The following is a 27,441-nucleotide window of genomic DNA, read 5'->3' as shown; positions in this document are numbered from 1 at the left end:
AGGCAAAAATTGCAAAGAAATCTCCAGCAATGGGAGCTTGCACTTGAGAAGTCACTGAACTGTGGAAGAAAAATTGTCCTTTATTCTCCCTGGCAGCATCTGTGGATATTTTAGGACCTCAGTTAAACCTGGGGAAAGATGTCCCAGTTTTTTGGTATGTGTTTTAATATCCCAGCCCTCTGATGTGTTAAGTGTCTCCCCCTGTTAAATAGCAGCTTTGCTACTGTTGTTCTCCCTCTTCTTTTCCTGCTCTATTTCCCTGTGCCCGGATTGCCCTTCCTACTCCTACTTCAGTGACAGAGCAGCCATGGCTGCACCCATTGCTTGGTACTCACTGAGCATTAGGATGAAATACCATTAGCCTAGAAAAACTGTGGATGTTACTGTGTGAAACACATTTTTGCTGTTCTAGGGTTGTGCAGAGAGCAGAATAAATAAAATAAGAGTGTGCATGCAGGGGAGAGAAGAGGAGCAGTGTCCATGGAAGGGAATGGAGAGGAAGAAATCACAGAGGTTTCAGTGCAGTGTCACAGCTGCAGGGCGAGGTGAGGTCTGACAGGACCAGCTGATGCTCTGGTAGGGCCTAAAGCAGCAGCACCCAAAGTGGTTGTGCCCCTTCCTTCTCTTCTCAAACCTCTGTGGGAAGTCACCCTGTGTTCCTTCAGGATGTTTGGCAATGTCACCATGGCAGAAAAGGTGAATCATCACACGTCTGAAGGGAGGGGGGATTAAGTAATCTCCTCACAAGCAGATGGAAACCAAAGCCCATACCCTTGTGGAGGGTCTGTGTCCCCAGAATTTGACTGGAAGTTCGGGAGTCTGGTATTCTACCACTTCAGATCTTACATAGTTAACCAAAGATTACTAAAGCACACAGTAATATTTGCATTGGGACTATCAAATGTCTAGGGCACTGAATAATTAAACTCAGCACAGACTTCGAGCTGTCAGCATCCCTGGAAATGTGATTTATTTACATTAGTACTGAGTCAGGTAAAATGTTTCTGTTCACACTATCCAAAACAGAACAGAGAAATTCCCATCTTTTAGAGTTGTTTCCAGCAAGTGAGATGTATGTTTAAGAAACAAACATCTGTTTGTTCAGACAAGGTCTGCATTTTTGCCCAAAAGTCAAATTACACATTCTGCAGAAGCTCCTGTGGCCATCAGAAAAGCACAGGGGCAGCACATGTGTACCTATCAGCTAAAGTTAGCCTTTGTTCCCAGCTGAAATGTGGTAAGAGCATGATTTTTTTCAGCACTGTTTATTTTTCCTCAGTGTTCACAAATACGTTGACTCTGCAGTGGGAACCCCTCCGTGACCAAGGCTGTCCTGCAATATTTTTCTCCCTTTCATTTTCTTGAAGATGTTCTGCTGGGCACCCACCAGATTTATTGCAAAAATTATCTCAAAATCAGTATAAAGAAGTATTCACCTGGCCAAATCTGTCCCTTCTCTCCCTGCACACACTGTCCTAACTAAAACTGTATTGCACTTACATTGTACTTTTGATCTCTCTTTGCTTACAGTGCTCGAAGTTTGACTGTTGGGTGAACAGCACATGAAATGCACACCACCCTTGAAAAAGTGAGCAAGATTTGTTACAGCTTTTCCAATCAGGTGGCTTCTGCCTGCTGCCTGTCCAGTGAGGTTGGCAAGCACTGAGTGAATAGGGTGTAGCTGAGTGGTGCACATTTGTAAAGTGCAATCATACTTCTAGGAGGAGTTGTGTTTTACAAGAGCCTTAGAGGTGGTGTGGAGTGAAAGAAGAGCTGAAGTGTTCACACCACAGACTTTGTGGAGTCTTACTAAAATAAGTCTTTGTGCTACAAAGATGTAGAAGTGGGTGTGGACTATGCAGAACAGTTACCCTCATCAGCCTGTACTCAACAAACAAATGAACATTTCACTTTTATTTATTCCGAGGTTGGGGCAGGGGGTGTCAGTGGGCTCTTACACAAAGTATTCATTTAAATACTTTGTAGAGATCTGCTGCTGCTGCTCACCGAGCTCGCCCCTGGCTCAAGGCCCTACTTGCTTAGCTGGGTTTCAGCTTCTCTTCAGGCTTAGGCAGTGCTGCTTTGCAAGTACAGCCTTCTCTGGGGGATGACAGAGGCGATCCACTCACCAGTGCCCTGCTTGGCCTCCTCCCACGTGTAGCGGGGCACGTAGCCAAAATCCTGCTGTGCTTTTCTGTAAGAAAAGGTGAACGGGGTGTTCAGCAGCGTGACCAGGTGGCGGTTGGTGGAGGGGATGTAGCGGACGAAGGGCCGCAGCAAGAAGCTCACGATCTCCAGCAGCAGCGAGAAGTAGTAGAGCACTGTCAGAGGCATGGGCAGCTGGGGCTCAATGCCAAACCCCAGGTCCTTGGTCAGCTCGTAGTTCAGATCAGCGTAGCTCATGTGAGGAGTGTCATCTGAGATGTAGTAAAACTTGCCCCTGATGTGCTTGGCTTTCTGCGGGGCTCGCAGGGCTTTGGCTGCCTGCACGTGTGCCCAGGCGATGTTCCCCACGTACACAGGGTTCACCAGAGCCTCCTTCCTGGAGAAGCGCAGGTAGACGTTCTTGTTCAACAGGCACTTATCCAGATGGCCCTGGAGAAACGGGCACCCTTCCCCAAAAATGTACATGGATCTCAGGGCACAAGTCATCAGTGTGCCACCATCCTTCAGCACCTGGCCATCTGCTTTCAGCACAGAATCCTCTGCCAGTCTTTTGCTTTGGGCATAAGGAAATTTTGATGTGCTCTCATAAGCTGTATCTTCGTCCCCGTTGAAAATGGGGTCACCTTTGCAGTTTGGACCTGTCACTTCTATGGTGCTGGTGTATATGAAGTGCTGGACGTTACAGCGGACACATGCCTCCAGCAGCAGCTGAGTACCTTCAAAAAGAAACATGCAAGGCAGTCTAGAGCTCCCCAGCCAGGAAGAAGTGGGCTTTTCAAGTCAGAAACAGCACCTCTGGCCTGAGCTTGGCCAGATCTCCCCTCCCTGCAGCTGGAAGAATCCTGTCCTGAACTGGACAGTATATTCAATGACACTGAACCTGCTCTGAATCTGTATTTAAGTAGCATCAGTGCACCTTCCAGAGCTAAACAAGGGTGAACATTTGATCCTAATTGCATGCTGTGGGGTTTTTTTATGCCAAGAATAAAATTTTTGCCCTTCCTTAACTTAGCATGGGTACTGACCACAGATTCAGGAACTCGTGCCTCTTGGTTGGATTGACTTGGCTTAAGGCAGAGGACCTTCAGAAGCTGCCCCTCTCCTTAGGCATCGTCCATGCTCTATGCTGAAGCCTGTGTTTTTCAGGCGTGAGGATGCTCTTGGGTTGTTTGCTAAGAAGGGACAGAATTAATACAAGACCTGAAGGTTTGCCCCAAAATCCATCACAGCCAGTGCAAATCTATCCAATATTCAATTGACTAAAGAGAAGGGCTTGAAGAGAAACATGGTAAAGCGAGGCACAATAATATGAAGTCAAAGATCATAAAGTGCAGTGAGAAAAGTGATGTTTATGTGTGTATGCCTCCTTTTCTGGCATCTTCTGTCTTTTCTTTGCAGTAGTACAGGATTTCTTACTTTTAAAATCCTATCATAATGCTTTCACTGGGGGCAGCAGAGGTCAACTGTTCAGTCTTTCAAATAGTCAAGAAGGTTAAACAAGGAAAGCACACTGAAGGGGGAAATAAATACTTTAATGTGTTGCATTTAGAGTCTTCTTTTTCCACCCAGCTTTGAGGCAGAAATTGCCTTATTTGCTGTGCATGGTGTAATGGGAGAAATTGTGTGTAAAAAGGCCAGTGGACTTTGGAAGAGAAGACACAGCTCAAAGACATTTGGAAACATCTTTGGCAAAGGAACATTAAACTAAAATGACTGATATAGTATCAGAAGAGTGTAGCCTAAAATCTAGGGGATGAATTCAAACACCAGCAATGAGGCACATAAATTATCTTCCAATTCTGCTCAGTCTGTCACAGCAACAAGTGAAGGCAGCACAATGCAGATCAGACTAGTGTGACTGAAACGAATATAATGAATTAAAGAGGTTCAGAACAGCCAAGAACATGGACTCGTGAATGAGTGAAAAATAGGAAGCATTATTAAACTGAATATTGTTAGGGCACCAAAATTCCTCTTTCTAAGCTTGAACAAGAAAAAGAAAGAAATTGAAACAAATGGAAAACAAATCTGGATAAGCCTTTCAAAAACATTAAGGAAGTGCACTGAAAAAAAGTTACACAGACAGGAATAAATGAATGTGAAAAATGAGTTCATGCAAGTCACTATGTTTAGATGACATACAAGCCAGGGTAATCTGGAAAAAATAATTTTTTTATATTATTTTAAAAATAATAGCTTAATTCCTGCTGTCAATACTGTTTAGAAAATGAGGGAAAGTAATAAAGTGCAGAAGGGCTTGATAAAATCAAATGAGATAGCAAGTTTTAAAAAAAGCAAACATAAAGTTATCTTGACAGTTGGTATCTGTTCAAGATGAATTTCACCCAAATAAAATGTGGTTTATTTGCAAATCAGAGTTGTATGTAAAAACTTTAAAGATTCCTAGAGTAATAGGAATCTGAGTGTCTTCCAAACAGCATGTAATAAAGTAAATTATTACTTTATTACATGCTTTATTCAGTGAGCGGGTCTCCGTGGTTTGCTTGCCCTTCTGGCTGAGGATCTGGTTCACAGAAGGTATTTTGTTTAGATTATAATAAATTATTTTCTCAATTCCCTCCCTTTTCAAAATTTGCTTCCCTTCCTTCCTAAAGAGATATTTTTGCTCTGAGGTATTGTGTGGCAGTGGAGGAAAGCCCTGCATCAGGGCATGTTTAACTTGTTCTCTTCTGTCCTTTGTGGTTTGTGAACATCCACTTCTGATTCTTCAAACATTTATATTGTACAAGTTCTGTTTCCTAGGAGAAACAAAGCTTTCATCCTGCAAGACTGTGAAGTACATAGCAGTGCCCTGGCTGGTCAGAAAGCCAGAAGAGCATCAGAATGGAAATGGGAGGAAACGGGGAAGAGAGGGCAGCAGTATCCACTGACTGACCTTGTGGTCAGTTGGCTCTGGCAGCACAACTGTGGATGGTATTTAATTCTAGCAAATGTTATCAGCTAACCCTCACTGGCCCAGTGGGCTTTCTTCACCCATAGGCAGACACTGGTGGCAGGGGAGTGAGTAGTGGGGAGTCAGAGCTAAAGAGCTTTTTTGGGTCTGGGACATTTTAATATTTGTTTGATTTTTCTTTTTTTTGTAATTGTTTTTTAAATTATTTTTCCCCATGGAAAAATGTGTTTAGGCAACACATTCTGCTGTGAAAAACCAGATTGTAGCAGGAGTATCGTCAAAGACAGAGCTTTACAAATCCTCTTTCTGAGCTACCAACCATGTATATTTTCGTATTACCCAATGCATGGGTTTCCAGGAACTTGCCTTTCTGCTCCTCCCTCCTGACAGGGGCCTAAGAGGCTGCCCACTGGGCTCTATTTTTTGATCACTGACAATTTGTGGCTTTGATTGAGCAGAAATGAAAGGGTCTGGGAGCTAGTGGTACAGGCAGTGAGCCATGCTAAAACAGCTAAAATGTGATCCCACTGTTTTTAAGGTACATGTAAGAAACAACTCAACTACCAAGAATTCTCTGTTCCTCTGAACACTGGTGAGCAGCCAGTATTTGTGAAAGTGATGCCTCTACAGGTATGCTCCTTATTTTCCTGTGAGGAAGCCCCGTGTCTGTGGCAGAGAGGAACAAAGAACTGGGAAAGCCGTTCATGTAAATAAGAACATCTTCCCCAAATCTCCCCCAAGCTGTTGAAGCAACACAGCCAGGGAGGTCAGTGGGCATGCAGGTTAGGTTGTACCAGTTCTCTGAATGGCACTGAGGGTTTTGGCATCACAGATGGGGGGGTGAAGTCGTTCTTTAAGGAAATACATTTAAATTTCCTGGCAACTGATGCTACGCAGGCCATTCCTAAGTCTAAACCTTCTCCCTTCATCTGATCTTTCATGAAGAATGGGGGTTCCTTAGTAGAAGGGAACATCCCATCATTGAGTCATTGAAACCCCTCCCTCCCATAGCTTTGAGTCTGTTGGGGAATTTCAAATTATAAGCTCAGGGTGGGAGAGCTCTTGTTCCTATCAACTGCCTTCTGGCAAATGGGAGGAAAAGGAGAAGAGGAAGAAGAAAAGGAATAGCAAGGAGAGAACCACAGGCTGTGGATCAGTGCAACGTTTTTGTAATTGCAGCCAGAGTCTGCAGTATTTGTAAAAATTGAAAAATGTACACAGGCAGGGATGCTATGTGGGGAGGGAGAACAAGAACCAATTTCTGAGGTGGGCATTGGGATTTCAGATGTGAATTCCTTTCAGAAAGTTCCACTGAGCGTGGGTTTATGACTGTCACCACTGAAGGCAGAGCCTGTGCAGATCTCAGGATGGGCGTATGTAAGTGTTGACAAGAGTGAATGGTCCTGCATTGCCTTGCAGTGGAAGGCTGGGTGTGGAGAGGCCCAGAACTGCTTGGGGCGGCACAGACACAGGCTTTGCACCCTTAGGTATCTCTGCACGAGATGCAGAACAACCCCCTTAACCTGGCTCATAACGAACACAGGACAGTGCTCCCTTTCCTGAGCAGATGGTGATCAGGACATAGACGTGGGTTTGAGAGAGGTGCTTCACCTGCTCACCTGTTACATTGACTTCCCAGAGCAGCTTCTTCTCGATGAGGCCCAGGGTATCAATGAGGGAAGCCGTGTGGATGACGAGGGACACCCCCTGGCAGGCACGGTGCAGGAATGTCACATCTCGGATGTCCCCTTCCAGGATTTTCACCTCAGTCTTACCCTTGAACTCTGCAGGGCAGCAGAAAACAGAGCACAAGACCTTACAGGCATCCTAAGAAGAGCATTGGAAGGAGTGGTGAAGGGCTGACCCTGCCTGGCGGGTGCTGACTGTCCAGGAACAGCAGGGATATTTTAAGGCTGTGAAACAGAAGGCATTTCCCAATTACTCTGTTGTCAAATGCTACTTACAGGGCTAAATAGAAATTTATTTTGCATTACCTACCATAGGTCTGGAGCAACATGTTCCTTTCTGTTTTATTTTTTTAAAGAGAAATCTTTTCTTCTGCTAGCAAGCTTCCTTTAGGTGTGACTGTTTTAAAGTTCACAGAGGAGTAGTTTTAGCTGTGCATGTTCTGGCGACTGGCTGGCTATAGATGTGCTAACCCAAGTGTACTGAACAGGCACTGCATGTTCCTGTCTTCAAGGTGATGAATGATCTCTCTCCACCCAGAGCATGTGAGCACAGGGATGTGTTCATACCTACTTTCTGCCCCTTTACCTTGCCTGTATTGCAGCTCTTCTAAGAAATTACATACAGCTCTTACACATCTTTTTCTTATACCTTGGCCAGGACTTACAGTGCCTCTTCCAACTCCAGCTCCAGCTCCATTTCAGTGTCTGTGCTGTGGGGTCATTTTTAGCCTGCACATCTTTCTGGTTCATATTTGAACTCTCAAGTCTGTTCTCCTGAGCTACCTCAGCCCTGGCTTGATTAAATCCTGCTTTTTAAGCCCTCTCTCTCCACAGCAGCAGCTGTGTGTGATGCCAGTGGAGCTCTAGGTCTCAGAGCCATCCTTCCCTAAGCTGTGCTGGGCAGAAGCATTCTTTTTGCAGCCCAGAGCTACACAAACATGAGCCAGCACCAGATGATCACTTGGAAAAATTTACAGTCCAAGGCAATGCTGCTCTGCATTGCTCAGTCATCTGGCCTGGCTGCAGCCATACCATGGGAGAGGAGAGGACTTTCTCAGCATGACCCACGGCTTGTAAGGAGGTGGTGTCATTGCAGCAAGTCCTCTGAGAGCCTCTGCTGTGGCTGCACTAGGTGGCTCCCCAGGCACAGCTACTGGGCAGGGACTCTGCACCACAGGCAGAGCCTCTGTCCTTCTTCCAGCACAATCAAATGCCCCTTTTAGATTAGAGAAAAACCTGATTAATTTGTACAGCTTTAGCTTCAGCCATGACTGAAATGTACCCAAGTGCTTTGTCACCAGCTCCAAAGCAGGCAGTATTTCATCCCATGTCCTTAATAGGAAACACTGAGAGAGACAGCTGTTGGGATCTGGAACTGAGTGGGAATATCTTTTAGAATGGTTTTATCTCATTTTCTCTGTAGCATGCTAGAATGTAACCCTGTATCAATTTAACAATTATTCTGATGCAACAGGCTTAAGAGGCTTTTTTTTTTTTCGCACCACACAGTTGGTCTGAGATTTAAGATTTGTGAAACATTTGCAAAACTGTTACTAAATCTAGAGTTCCTGCCCTCCCCAGCACAGTCATTGCCACATGCTCTCTTCTGCTCCTTTATTTTACAGACTGCATTCATTTCCTAGGACTCCATCTCCAGAAGGTTCACACTGACCTCTACTTGCATGGATGCAAAAGTGTCAGACTAGGGCTGGGATTTTTATTAAGCACCTGGTAGTCAGATTTGCTCTAATAAATATTAGTCTTTTTACTGCCCTTACGTTGATGTTCTCCATGAATAAGGCTTTGTGGGATTGCAATAATGCCAAGAACAGACAGAAAAAGTTTTCACAACATAAATTCTGACATGTGACCCCTTCAAAGTGATCACAGTGCCCAGGCAGGAGTTAGGAAAATGGAAGTTTTTCCACATACATATCAAAGCTTTTGGGAAATGTACAGAAGAAGCCTGTCCCTTTTAAAGCTGATCACAAGAAATCTGCTGTCTAGGTGCTTTGTGCCTTGTTTGGGCTTGCTTTCTGTGTGTGTGATATGAGTCAGGATATCTGCTCCTCTCTTCCATTTTAGCCAGCAGAAGTTACATGGTAAGTACAATATGGGCCTTGCTGACTTGAGCAGCATCAGCTGCATGCCAGGAATCAGCAGATTGATCTTGTTTTGCTCTGGGTGAAGAGAAAACTACAGGTGAGCTTGGAAGCAAAGAGAGGAAAGAAGAAGCGACTCACAGAGAGTGGTTTCAGTGTGAGGTGGACAGCAGAGAGAAACTTGATTTCTGTCTACACAAACCATTGCCCAAGCATCAAAAGAACACGTGTGGGTAGGTCAGAGGGGGAGGAACAGAATAAATTCAAGTCAGCTCTCCATTTTTGCATAAAGTGATTATGACAAAGTACCTACTCACTGGGAAAGCTTGTTCTTCTTCACCAGTGGTTTCTGTGTCCTCTGTGTGGTAAGTAAATTCCCTGCTTGCTATGGGGTAGTTTTTGCTTGAAAATGCAATAGTTTCTCAATGAAATTCAGTGTCCTGTTGTGAGCAGTTTTTGACTCAGCAATACAGTCAGAACATTTGCCCTAAACTTAAGAACAACATAGGAATTTTGATTTCTCCGGAAGTGCCAATGCAACAGTAAACAACACAAAAAAGAATCATTTAAGTGGAAGCACAGGAAAGGCAGGAAGATAAATCAGAAGTGGAGATGGGAGGTAAGAAACCCAAGGCACCAAATACCATGTTCAATGTGACGTTCATTCTCAACCACACAGTGTGACTGGATAAGCTCCAACTCACAGCACTCGACATGGACTGGATCATCCCCGACTCCCTGGGGCTGTGGGAGACCACAATTGCCACTCTCCTACTCAGACTGAGTGTGATGGTCAAGCTCTCAGCAGGAAAGTTCTTTGGACAATAGAGGAGTGCCCCTGAGCACCTTCTGGCATGAAGACCTGTGACTTGCACATACTTTTCTGTCATACTACCCACAGCCCTGACTCTGAGCAGATATTGCAAGTGCAAGGTGCTGAAGACATTAGTGAGGAAAAAACCCACTCAGCTCTGCTCCTGGCTATTCCAGAAATCCAGACAACGTCTGCTAGCCAGTAAAAGTCCCTGTAGTAAAAATAATGCAGGTCAGAAGACTCCAGCCCCACCAACAGGTTTTGTGGCAGCCCCGCACCTGGGATAGGAGTCACTGTGATAGAGAAGGGCTTGAAAGGGAATGGTAGGGAAACATTCCAGGTAGTCCCGAGCACAGGGACTGGCAGGACACTAGAAGAGATGTAACCACAACGGCTGATACAGACAGAGGAGCTGCCAGTCAAAGTGCAGGAGTTCAAATCTGTTTAAACACATCTGGAATGTCAATCTATGGTCCCTACTACCTGTTTGGGTAAATAGGGTAAAAAAGGCTTTGGTAACTGATTTTTCCCTACCTCCTGCACTGCTCAGATAGGCAGAAGGAATGTTAAAAGAATAGGAGAGGGGGTGTGTGGGCAGTGCTCAGTGGAGGAAGAAGGGAGGATAAGGAAAAAGGGCATAGAACTTGCCTATTAACAAAAACCCCAAAACCATCAAAACCTTTGCTGCAGTTCAGCCAAGTTTGTGCCCACACAAGCAATTGTTTTCACTCCCCAGGATGCTCCATTATCCCCAAAAAACTCATCTGGTTTAGAACAGTGTAGATGCCTCTGCACTGCTGCATCAGTGCTAAACCACACACAGAGTCCTGCTGCTTCAGCCTCTACTGTAGCTGCAGGTTTTGGGTTTGTTTCTGTGGAAACTCTCTGGAACCCAGAGCAGGAAGGGCTGCTGCAAGGCTCAAGGGCATCTAGAAATCCTCAGTGAAATGCTGAGTCAGATTTAATGAGGAAGAAGTTTGAGTTGTAAAAAACCATGATAAAGGCTTGTGCAATTTGTACCACGTTTCTGGAGCACTGTTGCTATTCCTTGATGACACTTAAATGCTCTATAGAGTGATCAAGGCACTTTAGCAAATCATACAGAGATATTCCTCAAGGGTTCCCATATAGCTGCCTGTAGAGAAGAAGCCTTGCAGCGAAGATATGATGGAGGAAGTTATTGTCAAGTAAATATAATGTAAGGACTTATGAACCTGACTGAATTTAGCCCCCCTATGTGCCTTTTTATAGATGTGCTCAGTATCTCAATAAACAGGACATTTAAAATTAAACACTCTGAGATGCTTTCCCTGCCACAGACTGTCTCTGACACTGGGCACATCACTCACTTGTGCTGTCTCCAGTCCATTCAAGAAGGCAGAGTCCTGCCGTGCACTTTGCAAATGGGTCCTGTCTCTTCTGTGTTTAGCATTTGCTTAAACAGGAAACTGCAATAAGTTACCAACAAAAGCAGTTTTAAAAATACCTCACCACAGCTCTCAGCCAGAAGATCATTATTAATCTAATTAATCACAGGTTGAAGAAAACCATTAGAATTTGTACGCACAACTTTGTCACTGCCTTTTAGTCTGGCATACCAGAGCCCAGCACAGTATAGCAATGCTTGCATTTCCCTTTCCCCCAAGAAGAAGTGTGAGATTTTTGCACTAATTTTGCTCTGTGGGTTTTGTTGTAATAGAAGTCAGGTTTAAGACAGCCTGTTTACTGCATGAACAGCATAAAGAAGCCTCAGGGCCTGACAAGAACACTCTTGTTTTCGTATTTTGCACCCTATTTTTGTGCTGGGGGGAGAGAGAGGGATAAAGCAAGGCTTCCTTGAGATAAAACCTCTATCTGCAAAGCTGGTTTGGATGAGAGGTAAAGGCTTCCAGGCTCCCCACGTGGGACAGCAACACACATAGCTGCACACACAGTCCTCATGGAATGGCACTTACTGTCGAATCTGCCGAGTGCCTCATCGCTGAAGGCTTTGTCCAGCAGTCGGATCTCAGTCAGCACCTCCTTTTCTTCCAGCAGCAAGCACACAATCCTCTGGCCAAGAAATCCTCCTGCTCCTGTCACCAGGCAGCTTACCCCAGCCAGGGACATTGCTCTGGGTTGCTCCTTGGTGGTGAACTCACTGTGTCTTGAGCTTGGTTCTCCTGCTGGCTCTCCTCCTGCCTGAGAGAATGAACATATGACATCAACTTCTGGAGACTTTACAAATCAAAGGGTGTTACCAGAAGGAGACACTACTGAAAAACAAACTTTAATCCCTACATCAAACAATTTTTTAAGCATATTTTACTTTTGCTAGTTATTCCTATTCAGAAGTAGTCTACATTTTTCCCATGCAAAGAAAAAATTTTTACAAATCATTACAAACCAATTAAATTAACAAATCTGAAAATGCTCAAAAACAACTTCAATGCCAAACAAACCCCACAAAGGTTTCCCACAAAAGTCTGCCTTGAGTCTCAGTTCCACCTCTCTAGCACTCAGAAGACTGTGGGGGAGATTTGCCTGTATTTATATACTGCAGAGCACCACCTCAGTCATTTTGCTCCCCTCCCTCTTGAATGGCTCCTTTGCTGCAAAAGAATGTGATGCTTCCACACCACTCCCACCGAAGTGGAAGGCTCTGGATGCAGTGAGGTCTGAGCCTAGATGTGGTCCTGCATCCCTAAATCCTCAGAGAATAAACCCTCATCTTGATAATTCTCTCTAGCTGCATTTCCTTGTGCAAAATTGTGCCAATACTGAAGGTAGGGAGCATTAAAATTAAATACAAATAGCAGGACAAGCTATTTAGAGTGGTTTGAGGAGTAGACTCTAGTGCTGTATATTTTCTGGGCTTCCATACTGGGTGTACTGGGCTTCCCCATTACAACATGGGTTTCTCACTCTCTCTGTGTGAGATCAAAACCTAAGCCCCAGGATTATGTATTTGTTCAGTATACTAGAGGCATTTGAAGTGATGAAATTGTTTAATGTACCATCAGAGTTAAATTCAAGCTGCAGGAGGGAAAGGTTCACCTCTGGAAATGTCTTGTGCAAGAGTACCTAGTAAAAGTCAGGCTGTTTGTGTCTCTGCAGGGAAAATACCCAGGTGTTTCTCCCTGGCATTTCACTCCATTTCAAAACTGTTTTCTAGTGTGAGACCAGAGCAGGGCTTAGGCATTAGCCTGAAGCTCCTAGTGCCAGCTCTGCCTTCCTGGGTCTGTCAGCACACGCTGACTGCAGCTGTATTTTCTCTCTCTCACACACAGGGATAGGCTGACATCCCTGCTGAAGAAGGAAGATAAATAGGGAGCTGCCTTAAGTGAAAAGGCCTTGAGTTGCAAAGAAGAAATCTAGCAACACCATTAACTAGGCTGAAATCACTGGAAAAGGGATCCCTGATTTGGGGCATAGCTGGAATGGATCTCTAAAAATGCTTTGTTTCCATTCGTGCCACTAACTGCTAAGCTCCTTTTTTTATTCTATCATGGGTTTTGTTCACTCATTAAAGACAGCCCTGGAGAAAAGCTGTAGAAGAAGCATGCCACACTTTTTTAGAGCAAAACTGGGCTTGCATGTGACAGGAAGAAAGCAAAACCATTTCTTTTGGGGGAGAAAGGTTTCTAGCTGACACAGATGATGAAGTTTTGGCAACTGTTTCAGTCTCAGCATCCTTGAAAATCTGTTCCTTACCCCAACAAAGCTTTAAAAAAATTGTTATCAGTGCTTCTTTCCTTGGCTTTTCACAGTCAAGACCTTGACATTGTATGCTCTTATCAGAAGCTGCTGCAAATTAATTTTGTGCACTTTCAAAGGAAAAATAACTGGCTAAAGCCTGATGCTGCAAGCAGCATTCTCTGAAACAGGGCTTCCTTTTGCTTTTAGAAAGGAAATAAAATGCTTTAAAGAGGCATTATAAAACCAGACAACACCACACAGCCTCTTAGGATAGAAAATGCTCTCTTACACCAAGCTTGCCTGTTAGAATAACCAAGTTTAGCAGGGGTAGTGCTTCTATGAGAATATGAGTGCTGCTTAGGGGACTGTAGGGAGATTTACTGCTGCTGTTCTTTTGTCCTCTTAGGTACTACTCGGACAAATGCTTGGTTTAGTTTGAGGGAATTTGATACATCACTACATAGCAGCCTTCATCTGAACTGCTGTTTGTGAATGTCAGTGGTCAGACAGCAGCAATTTGCTCAATTCCAGCTCAGACCTACTGGTGCTTCCTGCAGTCTCACCTACAGACAACATTTTCACCCCTTGTTTCTTGTTGACATTGCTGGTGGGGTTGCTGGGTGGCATGACAGCTCCTCCTGTGCAGACAAGACTGGCTCTGGTGCTCCCCAAAGGACATGGAGGCAGATGCTGGAATGGGCTGTACACCCCAGACTGGTGCCAGTGAGCAACAAGGCCAAAGTCCACCAGACCCCAGACCACCAGGAACAACTTGATAAACTTCAGAGTTATTGCACAGGCAGGGGACTTGCAGACTAAAATATAACTGAGCAGTATCTAAAAAGTTTACCAACGCTGCATTCGGTGTTGAGGCATAGACATTTTTTAACTATGTTCTTGTCTTCCTTCTCTTTGACTTCATTATAAAACAAAGCTGCCACAATCTGATATTTTGCTGTAGAATGGACTGCATGACTAAGAGCATAATTTTAGAAAATCAGAGCTTGTACATTTTGGGGTGTGTTGGAGAAATGCTATACATGGATTAAGTGGATAGCTTAGTGTATGTGCAATGCCATGTCCCATCCTGGCTGTGTCCCTGATTTGCTGGCGCAGGAACAGTGTTGCTCCTCTGACTTTACTGGTGCTTACTGTGACAGAAACTTTGGGGCAATGACTGGCAGGTGTTAGAGAATGTGTTTTCTTAGCCTTGTCACAAGGAGAAAAAGGGACTGGGAGGGAGTGTAGTGGAGAAAACAGAAAGAGAAACAGTGAAGGGAAAATTCCCAGCAGCATCAGGAAAAAACTGTATCATGGTACTGGAATGATTATATGCAATAACATTGCAAGGAATGGAAGTTTTAGATAGGATAACATGTACTTTTGCAATGCTGTTTATTATGGAATCAGGTAAAACAATTTTGCAATCAATCAGGCTATCCAGGATTGAGAATGGGAGAAGACATCTTTTTGTCCAGAAAGAATTTTAATTCAGGAAAGGGGTTTCTAAAGTCTGCCCTGTTGCCCAGAGTGATGAGAACTGAAGCAGGGAAAAGAAAAAGCATGCTCATTACTTAACTGGACCTTTTGATTTCAAAATATAGAGTAATTGTGACCAAAAAGACACACACACACACAAAAAGAAAAAAAAAATTCATGTTTCTTCTGATGTGGAAAATTAATGTGTTTCTTACCACTGTATGCCTGTAAGCTCAAAATGCTTACATGGTGGCAGCTCTGGGAGAGAGGCTGTATTTTAAGCTGTAGATTTACTCAAGGAAAACTTCTGCCCTTCAGGGTGGGGGGCACTGTTCCCTCCTGGAAACATTTTCCTCTCTTCTAATTATACATTGACAAGAGGGAACAAGATTTAAATAATTAACCTTTGGACGACTGTCCTGCACCAGATTCTGAACTTCTTATAGTGGGGAACAGTTGTAAGACACTTTAATCAAGGTATGAAGAAAACCACCTTAAGGGGCTTTAGTGTTTCTGTGTCTTCAAATCTGACAAAGAAAATATCTCCTATTTCAGTACTACCAAAATTATTTGGTAGAAATAGAAAGGTGATTGTAAACATTTCAGACATTATCTCCAAGATCAAAAAAACCTTCTGGTAGTAGTCTTTGCTATATTAGAGAGCACATAAGTCGGGCAATTAAGTAGAAACAAAACTTTATCTCCTTTTCCCTTTACTATTTCCTCAGCTGAACTTGATGGATGAATCATATATTTAAAGGCTGGAGAAATTTGCATCATATGCCAAAGAAAAATGTTTATATTTGGATCCATTTTGTAGATAAACTACCCTTGTAAGTAGACTGATTCTCTGTCCTGTCCTCCAGGGATGCAAGGAAGCAGCAGAGTTTGATTGCTCCTTAACCCACATGTTTACAATCTTCAGGGACAGTTTTTTGTAAGGTTTAACCTTGCTTGAATGTGTATCAGAGGTATTCACAACAGTTAAGTACAAAAAGCAGAACAGGGTGCAGACAAGGGGGCATAAAACTTTGGTAAGCATTGGCACAGGCCTAATACAGATCACAGAAAACTCTCAATGTCTTGGAAAAACTGGGCTTGTTAAATAGACTCAGCCTGATTGAACCCTGTGATGTCTTAGTTTAAGTTCACTCACCAAATATCTTTGCTTTTCTCTCAGAAAATGCTTTCTTGCAGCCTTTCACAGAGATACATGTGCTGCCTCTGCAGCTCCATGTAGTTGATCATGGCAGCACAGTGGTATGGCAGAGTACACATCTCATGTGCAGCTCTTATTTTATGATTCTGTGATATCCCCCAACAATTCAGATTAAAGGGAGCCTCTGGAGATCTCTGTGCCAACCTCTTCTCACAGCAGTGTCATAGAGGTTGCTCTGGACCTTGACCAGTCAAGCTCTGAATATCACTTATGATGGAAGTTTCACAAACCCTATGTTGCAGTTATCTGACTGCCCTCATGGTGATTTTTTTCCCCCACTGATTTCTACTTGGAATTTTCCTCATTGCATCTTGTCCCCATTGCCTTTCACCCTTTTACTGTACGCATCCAAGAAGCTGATCTGGATCCAAATGAGTGGTAAAAGACAGCGATGTGATCCCCCCTCCCCCTGCCTTTAGCCTTCTCGGGACTGAGCACTCCCAGTTGTCTCATTCTCTTCTTGTACATCCTTGGAATCCATCAACGTGTGTGATGTGCTGTAATTCCCAAGTTTTATCTGCCAGGCTGTCAGTCTGCTGACAAGGTTTATTGTTACTGGAACAGAGAGGAAGGCCTCTGTGTGAAGGCCTCTGGAAGATCACTGCAGACACTGTTATCTCTGAGAGAAATTAAAGTCTAAACAGAATGAGCTAACAGGGTTAGCTTCTTCCTTCTGCCTCCTTTGGGCCAATTTGAAGTAGGGTTTATGCAAAAGGTCACTTTTTGGTAGCATGGGTCCCCCGGCACATTCCAGGGAAATGGGTACCAGGGTATCTTCCAGCTCCAAAGCAGGGTGAGGCAGGGGCTCTGCACACTGAGAGCTGGCTCTTTGCCCCAGAAGTTGTACTCTGCTCCACTCTTTCATTGCTCTGCATTTAGAAGCAGTGGGCAAGAACTGTCCCCACCTTCAAAGGGTAGCTGGGGTCCCTGGTAACTTATGCATCTTGTTTCTATATCTGTTATGAATAGATCCAGGAAACACCAAACTATGGTCTTTCCATAAAGATAGCAGCCTGAACATTTACTGTCCCAGAGCAGGAGAGGTGTGTGGATTGAGTTACAGTGAGCGTTGGCACGACAAGTGGAAAAAGCAGGGCATGTAGTTTTCCATGTCTGGCTGTCCAGTGTAGCAGAACTTTGGAGGAAGACCCAACATAGGTAATGTATTTAAGCAAGTAATAATTATCCAAACTCTTAAGGAATTCATTGGTCTCAATAAAGGCAGAGTGCAGCCTGTGCAAACACAGAGCCTTTCCTAATCTCTTCAGAAGCTTCTGGAAGGCCTTATAAGGTACTTATTGCACCTCCTTTTTCATCTTCAGTCTGGCTGGGGCCTCAGCTTGAGCTGCCTCTATTTGGTGGGCACAGCAGGAGGCTGATCACAGCTTTGAGAACTGAACCAGGTGTTGGCCAATCTCTGAGACACTGGCACAGCCTGCAATAAATGAAACATTGGTGAGAGAGAAAGGTGTATGGATGAAGCTCGGAAGCCCCCCTGCTCTGAATCACAGTCTGGTATGAGCCAGGTTGGAATAGGCTGGTACTTTGATATCTCTACTCCTCAATGGCATCTTCAGCCTTGAGGTTTGGCACCGGACTCCCCCCACAAGAAGAGTTAGAAACACGAAAAAAATTATTTTTATAATAAACTGAGCAGGGTGAAATCTGGTCCAGTCAAGTCAGCAGAAAAATGTAGACAGGAAAGATACAGGGTTTGCTGTGTGCCAAGTGGCCAGAGGTGGAGATAGGCATTCCCATTTCATTTGGTCAAATAGGGGTGGGATAGGGGTGCTGTTGACAGCTGGCTGAACATGAGCCAGCCGTGTGCCCAGGTGTGATACAGGCATCCTGGCCTCTATCAGCAATGGTGTGGCCAGCAGGACCTGGGCTGGGCCCCCTGTGCTGGACCCTGGTGAGGCTGCACCTCAAATCCTGTGTTCAGGAGAGGTTTAGATTGGAAATTGTTATCAAGCACTGGACTAGGCTGCCAGTGAAGTGGTGGAGTCACCAGGTCTGGATGTATTTAAAAGGCAGGCAGATGTGGCACTTAGGGACATGGTTTCATGGTGGAATTGGCAGTGCTGGGTTAACAGTTGGACTTGATGATCTTAAAGGTCTTTTCCAACCCAAAAGATTAAATGATTCAATGAATTTCACAGCTCCAGCAAAAGGATCTCAACCTGCTACTCTTGCTGAATCCTGTGCCCCTTTGCATGTAAAGAACTGTAAAAGTCTGCTGGAGAAAAAAACAGGAATCTTTACTGCTTGAAAAAGTAGCCCATAAAACCAGATTTCGGATTTCGGCTCCAATCTCCCAGTCAACATTGCTATCCACTTGAGTTCATGGCTGCTAGAGCATGCTGATGTCTGAATACTTCTACACTGGATCTGCATGTCATACTTACTGTCACAATATCCTGCATTAGAAGGAACCCACAAGGATCATCAAGTCCAATTCCTGGTCCTGCACAGGACACACCAAGAGTCACACCGTGTGCCTGAGAGCCTTGTCCAAATGCTTCTTGAACCATGCCAGGCTTGGTGCTGTGACCACTTCCCTGGGAAGCCTGTTCCAGTGCCCACCACCCACTTGTTCATGAGTAAAACTGGAGTTTGCACCGGGCTCTGCAAATTTGCTGTTTGGTGAGGGGTCAAACAGGGCAGGTACAGCTGGGAACAGGAGTGAGAAATGCAGAGTGAGAGTAAAAGCTTGGAGGAGACTCAAAGGCTTTTAAAGCATGTGTAATTACCAACAGACTGTATTCTCCAACACACAGAGAAAAACTCTGCATCCATTTTTAATGACTTTTTCATGCAGAAAAAAAATCAGTTGCATTTTACCTTGATAAACACTAAGTAAGTCCTGAAAAACATATGCTGCCATTCCCAGGAGAACAGAAATTCCAAGTTTTGCTTGGCTATACTTAAGAGTTTTGCATCTCTTTACTTGGGTCACAAAGCTGCTCTAACCCACTCCCTCCATGCAAACTTGATGGCTGTGGCACCTGGAATGCCAAGTGGTTTCACAGGAAGCAGAGAATCTCCTCAAGTATAGCAACAAGAACCCGCACAGCTCCTGCGGATTCCCTTTTTGTGATCCATCCATCGCACTCCTGATTTTATAGGGCTTGCATGCAGAAACCTCTGTAACACCCATTACAAAAAAATACTTACCAGCCAAGGCCATAGACAAGCGAAACTCATCCTGCAGAATTCTCAAGACATCTTGAAGACCTTCTTCACCCTGCCCCAACAGAGAAAGCAGTCAGGATAAAAGGAGCACTGGCACGGAGCAGTGCTGCAGGATGCCTGCACCCTGAGAGCTGGGATAGTCCCTTAAGTCCATGCCAATTCCAGTCTCTCATGCAGATGAATGATTAAAATGATATGATGGATGTGCTCAGTTCATCACAGATTAATTTAGATGCTTTTCCTTTTGGGATACATCTGAACAGGGAAAGAAAACAAAGCTGTTTTTCACTTCTGACATTTTGTAGCTGGCTCTTTTTTTAAGCTTTCTGTTTTCCCCCACCAGTGGGCTTGCTATTTAAAATGTCAAGCCTTACAATGCTGACAGTTTTTTATGAAGTAATGAGAGTTTTATATACTTCAGAAACTGTAGTTTATTCAAATACTGGACTGAATCTTTAAAAACAATAGACTATATGTTTTTCTCTGTATGACACCAAGAAGCTCAAAAGCCAACAAAATGTATATAAGACTTTGATCTCCCTATAAAATATTGGAGGAATTAAAAATGTTTTTTCTCTTAAATTTTCTTTTTATGTCTTGCAATAATGAATGCTTTGGGTGCAGACAATGTTAGCACGTGTTTGTGCCCTTCCTCTGTTGTATGCTATGGTAATGCCACTGAGATACATCTTTAGGAAGATTCCATGGAATACAATACCAAAGCACAACTGAACCGCCCCAAATCGCATCTCCTTTCTGTTTGCATTGTGGAAAAAGTGCAGGCAACTCACAGGAACATCTTTTTCATCTTAGGCCCTTTTTTGATGTTTACTGGCAAAACAAACAGTACTGCCAACTCTTACAGGTTTTTTCAGAAGATACAGGCAATTCCTTCCACAAAGCCTAGCTACTGGAATCCACAGCAATCATACCACTGGACAAGAGTGCCATTTAAAAGAAAGAAAATGTTTCTAGACCATAAAAATAAGTATCTTTTCTTTTAGAGAAAATTCTGAAAGGTTCCATCCAGAGTGTAAAAAGAAAAAAAAAAATAGCAAAAAACCCAACCAGTACAATAATATTTTAATTTTAATTATATTGTGTTTACCTTCTGGATAAGACACCTAATTCATGACTCTGGATCATAGAAATATGCCAGGAGCTAAGCAGCAAAGCTGGAACTGAAATAGCAGTGGAAAACTCAGGCATCTCCAGGACAAAGTTTTGCTCAGCCTCGTCCAAAATATTTCAGCCATCAGTGGGATGGAGTTCTATGTGTATTTCTGAAGAATTCATAGCACTGCTATGAAACTGGTGTATCAAAATCATGTACTGTTCCCAAGTATTTGCTGAAAGCAAATAAAATTGTCAGACTCCTCTTTCTGGCAAATAAGCCCAGCTCCAATTTTCTGAGTCCTACAGTATTTTAGTGCCAAACTGCAACACCAAGAAATCAGGTCCACAAAACAATGTTATCACCTTCAAAATCTCCTTGTTCAAAACCCCAGGAAATTGTGAAATTCAGTGATATTTTTAAATCACGGGAAATGTCAGGGTTTCATTCAATTTGGGATGATTCCACTTAAAACTCAGCAAAACAAAATTAAAAAATATATTCTGCACTGGTGAAAACCCTGTGACTTCAGTTGCAGGAGTGCTGGAGAGTGTGAGAAGCAGGCATATGAACTCAGAGCTCCTTACTCACCTTGTAAGCCAGGCCCCATAAAGCTGGTCTTCCAATAAAGACACATTTTGCTCCCAGTGCCAGTGCTTTTAATACGTCGCTTCCTTTTCGTATTCCACCATCCACATAAACTTCGACTCTGCCTCGTACTGCCTCCACAACCTCAACCAGAGCATCAATCTGCAAAGAAGCAGCCAGTCTCTCCTTGAGGGCAGCTTTTGATTCCAAGAGAAGGAGGATATATTCCAAAGAGACAGGCAGGGATGCAATGCTTTAGTAGGATACCGTCTCCAAATGAAACGTGATGATGCATCACAAATAGTGAGCACCAGGAGCTGCAGAACAATGTGCAGCTTGCTGTTCTGTTTCCCAGATACTTAATGCCATTTTCCAGTGCTCTGCTTATGCTGATATTCTTTGCTATCACTTTTGATAAGTGAAAAAGTAACTTTTTCACTAGATTTATGAAAGATTTAGAACATAAATTTCAATGGGGTAACTGTAATCAATATTTTACTTTCATTTGAGACAATGATGAATGATACAGCTGTTTGCAAAAAAGACTGATGTCAAACTTCTACTCCTCAAACTACCTAACCTTACATTTCAACTTAATCCTGGTGACCACTTGTTGAGTGCCTCCCCATAAAGCATCTGTGAAGAGTTTCATTTGCTGTGTAGTACAGTCAATCATTTCTTCCAGGTTAGGTCTCCTGATTCCCCAAGGTCTTTTCTGTAGAGTCCAGCATGGATTAGAGCCTAGGATGTTATTGCAGGGCAGCACCACACAGAGATGCTGACCCCAAAGGCAGTACAACCAGGGGCAGGATATTGCACTAAACATAATTAACTCTCCTTCAGAGCAAAGCCAAAAGGCTCTTTTCTGCAGTGTTTTATACCCTTTTGCCTTCTTTTAATCTTCTTTTTTTTTTTCTGAATGTCAAGCTGAAAACCTTCAGGCTGAAATTTTCTAGGACTAGCTCAGCAAGAGCCAGGCTTGGCACCAGAAGAATAGCAGAGCCCAACTAGGTATCTATTCCTTGTCTGTGTATGTAAAGCGACTTTTAAGGTAGAAGAGCAGCTAAATGTGGATGCCATTTCTGTTATTATGCCTTTAGCATTTGTTTTATTAATTTTTTTTATTCATTATTGTCAGCCTAGACGTAGAATAGAAGAGAATTCCCTGGTACCTATTTTTATTTTACAAAAGAAAACCGAGAAAAGAAAGTTCATAAGATACCGTGCAATGCAGAACTGTAAAATAAGAGCAATTGGAAAAACTGTCAGAAGCCAAATTACGCCAGTGAAATACACACACGTCCAAACAACGCATGATTTCTTTGTACAAATTAAAAAGCAGGGGAATTTTTCTCCAGATAAGTTATCCTTTTTCTGGCTCATGCAAGTCAATAAATTTCCACTTAGACTTGAGCCTGTAAATACGCAAGCAGACCTCTCACTAAATCTAGCTGCATTGTTTTGCATGTTTTGACAGATGTGAACAATGAGAATACATTATGCTCTCATTTGTACATTTTTGGTTCCAGAGCTTTGTTTTCTTTTTGCTGCAGTGCGCAAGGAGTTTGTGTGCACTGCACCAGCTAATGGAGACACAGGCAGAAACTCTTCCTGACGTAGGCCAGTAGTTTATCTGCACTTACATGGGTCCTGTGATACTTACAGAACCCTCCCAAGAAGCTGAGGAAATACTTCAATAGGTAGTCCTTGTCAGGGCATGGACCTCACCAGTTTAAAGCTAAAGTACATCTGCACACATCCATGGCCACTGGACAAACTCAAGTCCACCAGAAGTGTACACACAAACCCGGGCACAGAGATACCCAGGTTAATGCAAACGTGCAGACCGTAAACAGGGAAAAGGTGGGACATGTGCTCTCTCACTTACAGTGGCAGGTCCTTCATCCAGTTGCCTTCCTCCATGATTGGACACAATAATTCCCTGAACTCCATGTCTCACTGCCAGCTCTGCATCTTCTCTTGTCAAGATGCCTTTGATGATGATGGGCAGGTGGGTCAGGCTCCGCAGCCAGTAGATATCATTCCAGGTGACCGAAGGGTCCAAGCTGTTGGGTGGCAGTCCGTACTCAGACCAGTCATCTCCCTACACCCAAAAGGAAACAACAGGCTGAAACAATACACAGGTCCCTTGGTGTCTTTCCTTGCCCTAGAACAGACTAATCAAACTTGCCAACAGACATGTTCATCAGCTCCAGAAATGTCACGTCTCTGGAGGAGAATAATTACAATGGGGGTGGAGATCAGTGTCTCTAAGGCAGCTGGATGGGGATTTTGAAGACAGAATCCAGTCTGGCAGGAGGTCAAGCCAGGATGCTGCAGAACCAGCAGGGGAGAAGATACGCCCCGGTACAGCAAATGCCAAGGCAGCAGTTACCCAGTGGTTTTTGTCTCATGTGGTACGTGCCAGCGCAGTGAATGAAAGGACAGGCTCATTTTACAAACCTCAAAGGCTCGTTCCAAGTTCTTCACTTTCATGTGGGGAGGAAGACAGAAACCATTGCGGACATCGTCGCGTCTCTTGCCTGTGTAGGGCAGATCCGCGGTGAGGACGAGGCCCTGGAAGCCCGAGGCCTCCGCCCGCTGGACCAGCTGCTGGGACGCTGCCCTGTTGCGGTGGATGTAGAGCTGGAACCAGCGGAGGCCACCGGGCGCGGCTGCGGAGATCTCCTCCAGCGTGCAGGTGGAGTAGGTGCTGGCAATGTAGCAGGTGTTCATTGCTCTGGCCGCTTGGGAGGGGTTGGGAAGGAATCAGAAACAAAGGGATTTGAACATTCTTGCCAGACATCAGGTACAAAACCATGCACTGTTTGCAGACACCACCCAAACTCCTGTTTCATGTGATCCTACAAAGCACAGGGCAGCTGTGCCCCCGGAATTAACAGTGACTGTGTTTACCATGCACCCTTTTTGGTCCATGGTTAAGAAAGCAGAAAAGGGAGAGGTAATTAACCAAGCTGTGCTTTCATTTTGCAACTACATTTTTTTAAAAAGCATGAATTTTATCTTTATGACTGAGTCCTCACAGGAATGCACTGCTAAATCTACTCAGTGTACACAGATGAAAAAATATTTCTAGGGGTCAGCTCCCCAAACCCACCACAGAATTTGTGAAAAGGGGTATCTTTTTCTCCAAGGGAGACATTTCTTAACCAGTAACAAGGAATTCACAGTCTGAGTCCCATTTACCACTTTCACAAAACATATAGAGCCCCCAGGACTGAAAACCTTATGTGGTTTTTGGTGTGAGCCAAAAATGTGTCCACTGCCCTTGTTTTAAGTTTGCAGCAGACTCCATGGGGCTGAATTTGTATGGTGGTAGCTGGAGAAGAAGCACATCTATACTGCTTCCCATGCAGGGTGTCAGAAAGTGGGAACAGAGTTTGCCCCTTCAAGCCTGAAAATTTTTCTCAGTCACACTTCAAGTCATCCTAACAGCTTCTTGAGGCTTTTCTGCAACTCCCTTTTTGCTACATGGCACCAGAGCAGAAGAGTACCTCTGGCTGTGCTTTTCTCTCCGTCAGGCCATGCTAGCTGGTGGAAGCCTGTAGGGGCGATTCCTACAGGAAAGCTGATTTCTGTTCCCAGGATTTTAGTCCTAATGTCCGTCACGGATACGTCCCGCAGCATACGTGGCCGGAAACGAATCCTGTAAGGGAGAAAAACCCCTTCAGGATAGTAGATGTTCAGTGAGTTTTCTGAAGTTTCATGGAAGGCAGGTCTTCATTCACCAATTGCAAAGCAGGTATGTGAGCCAATGAAGAGAACAGCACACAACAAAGACTCTTTGTCCTTTCTGTTTGCTTTTAGAGGTCAATTCAGCCAGCAGTTCAGTCACTTCTACTTTTCATTAATCCTGCTTTACTGGCCACAGTACTTAATTTCTGCATCTCCTGCCTCGGCTCACTGTGTCTTGTTCTCCCACTGTCCATCCCCAGGTTCCTTCTACTTGCGGCCGGGCTGAGCCTTCCACTTCACCAGGCCTCACTGTACAGTGTGTCTGCCCTCAGGCTCTGCAGCATGTTCCCCAAATCCCACCCTACTTGCACATAGGCTTCCTGCTGTTCACAAGGAGCTCAGTGCTGTGTTTTATTCTATTATAGCTACTCGTGCCCCTTCCTGTCACGCCACACATACCATAGCACACTGTACCCTACCCTACCCTAGCACTTGCCTGTACCCTCAGCATCCCTAAAGCCTCATACAACCCGTGTCATACTCAGTCTGGCATCAGAGCATACAATATATGTCACTCAGGTTTTGCATTTAGCTTGGGGACCCCCTGGAAAGGACCCACCTGGAAAGGACAAGGTGTTAGGTGTCTTTGCTTGTGAAGTCCAAATACTTGCACAAAAACAGTTTAAAAGGTCCCCGTACAACCCCCTTCATTTCCTCCTCACATTACCTTTTATATGCCAGGATGTTTTCATCTCGTGTGGTACAGTCGTCTGCTCCAGCTGCAAAATAATCCCAAGCAATCTTGGGTAAATACTTCTTAGCATAAGCTTCGAAGTCTGAAAGACACACCATAGCCATTGCTGAGAGAGGTGCAGGGGACCTTGAAGAAAAGAATAACATGGAGCAGAAATTAGATCCCTAAACTGTCATTCCCTCTTTCAGGGGCTCTTATGTCACTGAATACAAAACCTAGAGCCATCTGTCTTAGAAGAGCTGCTGAGAGGTTATCTCGGTCTATCTTGCACATCAGTCTATGAATCCTCCACCCTACTACAAAGAAAACTTGCAGATGCAGCCATGAGAGGCAGGAGGAAGCTTGCATCGCTGTGCCTCTCTTCATTCTGTTCTAAACAGCAGCCTGAAGAGGACATTTTAGGTCCTCTGCTATTTCAGTTGTGTAATTCTGTCATAAGTTCCATCTTAAAACAAGCTGCATTATTTGTTCCACTAATTCTGCTCAAAGGTTGTCCCAGAACATCATTTGTTAAATTACCCCTAAGGACAGCTCCATGACTGAACAATTAGTTACGGAGCACAGTGATGGAATTCAAGATCATGAAATCTGGAAACAGAGTCTACATCTAACCTGCTCCAGCATGAACACACTGTAAAACTATGTCCAGACTTTGAGTGCCAATCACTGTCAAGGCCAGTGCTGTGGAAAAAACAAAGCATTTTCTACAGATCTTCCTTTCTCTTCTCTAACAAATATCTTCGGGGCATTTGCATTACATGCTGGAGCATTGATATATACTATAAAAGGAACATACAGAATTTGGACAAACCATGAGAAAACACTGGCAAAAAACAAATTCCACAACATGAAACATGTTTCTGAGAACTACCCTCAGCTTTTCAGGGAATGGAAGTGAAGTTGTGTGACCCAGATGTCTAATCAAACCAACATAAATGCTGCCCAGAAAGTGCCTGCACTTACATACTTTTGAAGTAGCAAGAAATAAAAGCTATGCAAATTAATGTTTTAGCAAACCAACCCCGTATGTGCAGAAATATGTACAAAACACAGACAGAGTCAATTTTCTAAATTGTTTGTTGCAATTACTTCCATGGCACTGATTAAAATAGGAATTTAGCAAGGTATGTGGAAACATGAAGTTTTAAAACAGCTGTGGCTCAGTCTGACTTTTCTAAAAAATGTACAGGAAGAAGTAAGTATCCTAGTTTTCAGGATTAACCTCCCACTGCAGATTAGCCAGGGTTGCAAGCTTCACCAAAATCAGTCCCGTGTGTCCCATGCTGTACACTTCTGGCACAGATAAACACACAGGTTATGTACACAGAAGCAACCTGTCAAACTGCAGGTACCCTGTGTCTCACTGACTGAAGTACCCGTGTCTGCATCTGAAAATTAGGACTCACAGTTCTCTGCTAGTAAAGAGCCCAAGATGAGGAACTTGTTGGAAGAGGAAGAAGAAATGCAACTGATTTCTTCAGTATTTTTCTGTCTCCTCTGACAGGCATTAGGTAGCAGGGGGTGTAAGTATTCCAAGCCTGCTCTCTCTGACTTCAAGACATCAAACATTGCTGATAGTGCAAGTCTTCATATATAGATTGTGACATTCTTTAAAACATCTGTCACAACTTCTGCTCTTCTGACTTTTAGAAAGGTCAGAACCATCATTAACCCATTAAGGTAAACCAAGTCCTCTCATGGCAGAATAAACATGAATTTTAAACAACCCAGGCCCAGTCCTGTCTTCCAATTCAGACCTCAGTTCAGACTTACTGTGGGTTTCAGGGAAAGCTGCAGGGGGTGAGAGCCTCTCCTTCAAGTTTTCCTGCAAACAGGATGTCGAGGAGGTCTTTTCACTGAGTAGCTTCTGTTTCTTCTGCAGTCAATAAGCAACCACCAGAGATTAAAGCTCAATCCTGCGGTAAACTTTGTACTGTTTGTATAACACTAACTTTGTTTTGCTATCAGGAGATTAAAAATCCCTTCTAAAAACATGCATCACCTTGTCAGCATTGTGATTGCTTGGGACAGAGCCTG

The 27,441-nt window shown here is 43.9% G+C and overlaps 2 protein-coding genes across 8 annotated transcripts; both read right to left on the bottom strand.

Annotated features, from left to right (window-relative positions):
* Window positions 1-945: 945 nt before the first annotated feature.
* LOC104687106 (3 beta-hydroxysteroid dehydrogenase/Delta 5-->4-isomerase-like) lies at window positions 946-19,306 on the bottom strand. Of its 5 annotated transcripts, none has more exons than XM_019283938.3 (4): window positions 12,235-12,301; window positions 11,640-11,865; window positions 6,700-6,864; window positions 946-2,882 (listed from the first exon to the last, which is right to left on the bottom strand). In XM_019283938.3, the coding sequence occupies exons 1-4, from the start codon at window positions 12,241-12,243 to the stop codon at window positions 2,068-2,070; spliced, it is 1,215 nt and encodes a 404-aa protein (XP_019139483.2). In that variant the 5' UTR covers window positions 12,244-12,301; the 3' UTR covers window positions 946-2,067. The 5 variants fall into 5 exon arrangements, with proteins under 5 accessions (XP_019139483.2, XP_039415825.1, XP_039415833.1 ...); XM_039559891.1 differs by lacking the exon at window positions 12,235-12,301 and adding an exon at window positions 12,126-12,208; XM_039559899.1 differs by lacking the exon at window positions 12,235-12,301 and adding an exon at window positions 12,071-12,136.
* HAO2 (hydroxyacid oxidase 2) lies at window positions 14,741-27,282 on the bottom strand. 3 transcript variants are annotated; one of them, XM_019283940.3, is made up of 9 exons: window positions 27,178-27,282; window positions 25,378-25,530; window positions 24,470-24,621; window positions 23,418-23,701; window positions 22,843-23,058; window positions 20,958-21,116; window positions 19,235-19,304; window positions 18,466-18,524; window positions 14,741-17,495 (listed from the first exon to the last, which is right to left on the bottom strand). In XM_019283940.3, exons 2-9 carry the CDS (start codon window positions 25,506-25,508, stop codon window positions 17,412-17,414), a joined length of 1,155 nt encoding a protein of 384 aa, XP_019139485.3. In that variant the 5' UTR covers window positions 25,509-25,530; window positions 27,178-27,282; the 3' UTR covers window positions 14,741-17,411. The 3 variants fall into 3 exon arrangements, with proteins under 3 accessions (XP_019139485.3, XP_010394379.3, XP_019139484.3); XM_010396077.4 differs by lacking the exon at window positions 18,466-18,524; XM_019283939.3 differs by lacking the exons at window positions 14,741-17,495; window positions 18,466-18,524 and adding an exon at window positions 18,538-18,730.
* Window positions 27,283-27,441: the final 159 nt, after the last annotated feature.

The sequence above is a fragment of the Corvus cornix genome, chromosome 1, assembly GCF_000738735.6.
Source record: "Corvus cornix cornix isolate S_Up_H32 chromosome 1, ASM73873v5, whole genome shotgun sequence".
NCBI classification, from domain to species: domain Eukaryota; kingdom Metazoa; phylum Chordata; class Aves; order Passeriformes; family Corvidae; genus Corvus; species Corvus cornix.
The sequence above is the reverse complement of the archived record's forward strand: the minus strand, read 5'-3'. Positions and strand labels throughout refer to the sequence as shown.

What these genes read in the sequence shown, in the direction of transcription:
- LOC104687106 (XM_039559881.1), bottom strand. Translation starts at nt 19,264, where the DNA reads ATGAGTTTCGCTTGTCTATGGCCTTGGCTG. An exon ending in GGCACTCGGCAGATTCGACA is followed by an intron (nt 6,865 to 11,639) that starts GTAAGTGCCATT and finishes GCTGCCCTGCAG; the next exon opens with AGTTCAAGGGTAAGACTGAG. An exon ending in CTGGGAAGTCAATGTAACAG is followed by an intron (nt 2,883 to 6,699) that starts GTGAGCAGGTGA and finishes TTCTTTTTGAAG; the next exon opens with GTACTCAGCTGCTGCTGGAG.
- HAO2 (XM_019283939.3), bottom strand. Translation starts at nt 25,508, where the DNA reads ATGGCTATGGTGTGTCTTTCAGACTTCGAAGCTTATGCTAAGAAGTAT. An exon ending in AACATCCTGGCATATAAAAG is followed by an intron (nt 24,622 to 25,377) that starts GTAATGTGAGGA and finishes TCTCCCTTACAG; the next exon opens with GATTCGTTTCCGGCCACGTA. An exon ending in AGAGAAAAGCACAGCCAGAG is followed by an intron (nt 23,702 to 24,469) that starts GTACTCTTCTGC and finishes ACCCCTCCCAAG; the next exon opens with CGGCCAGAGCAATGAACACC.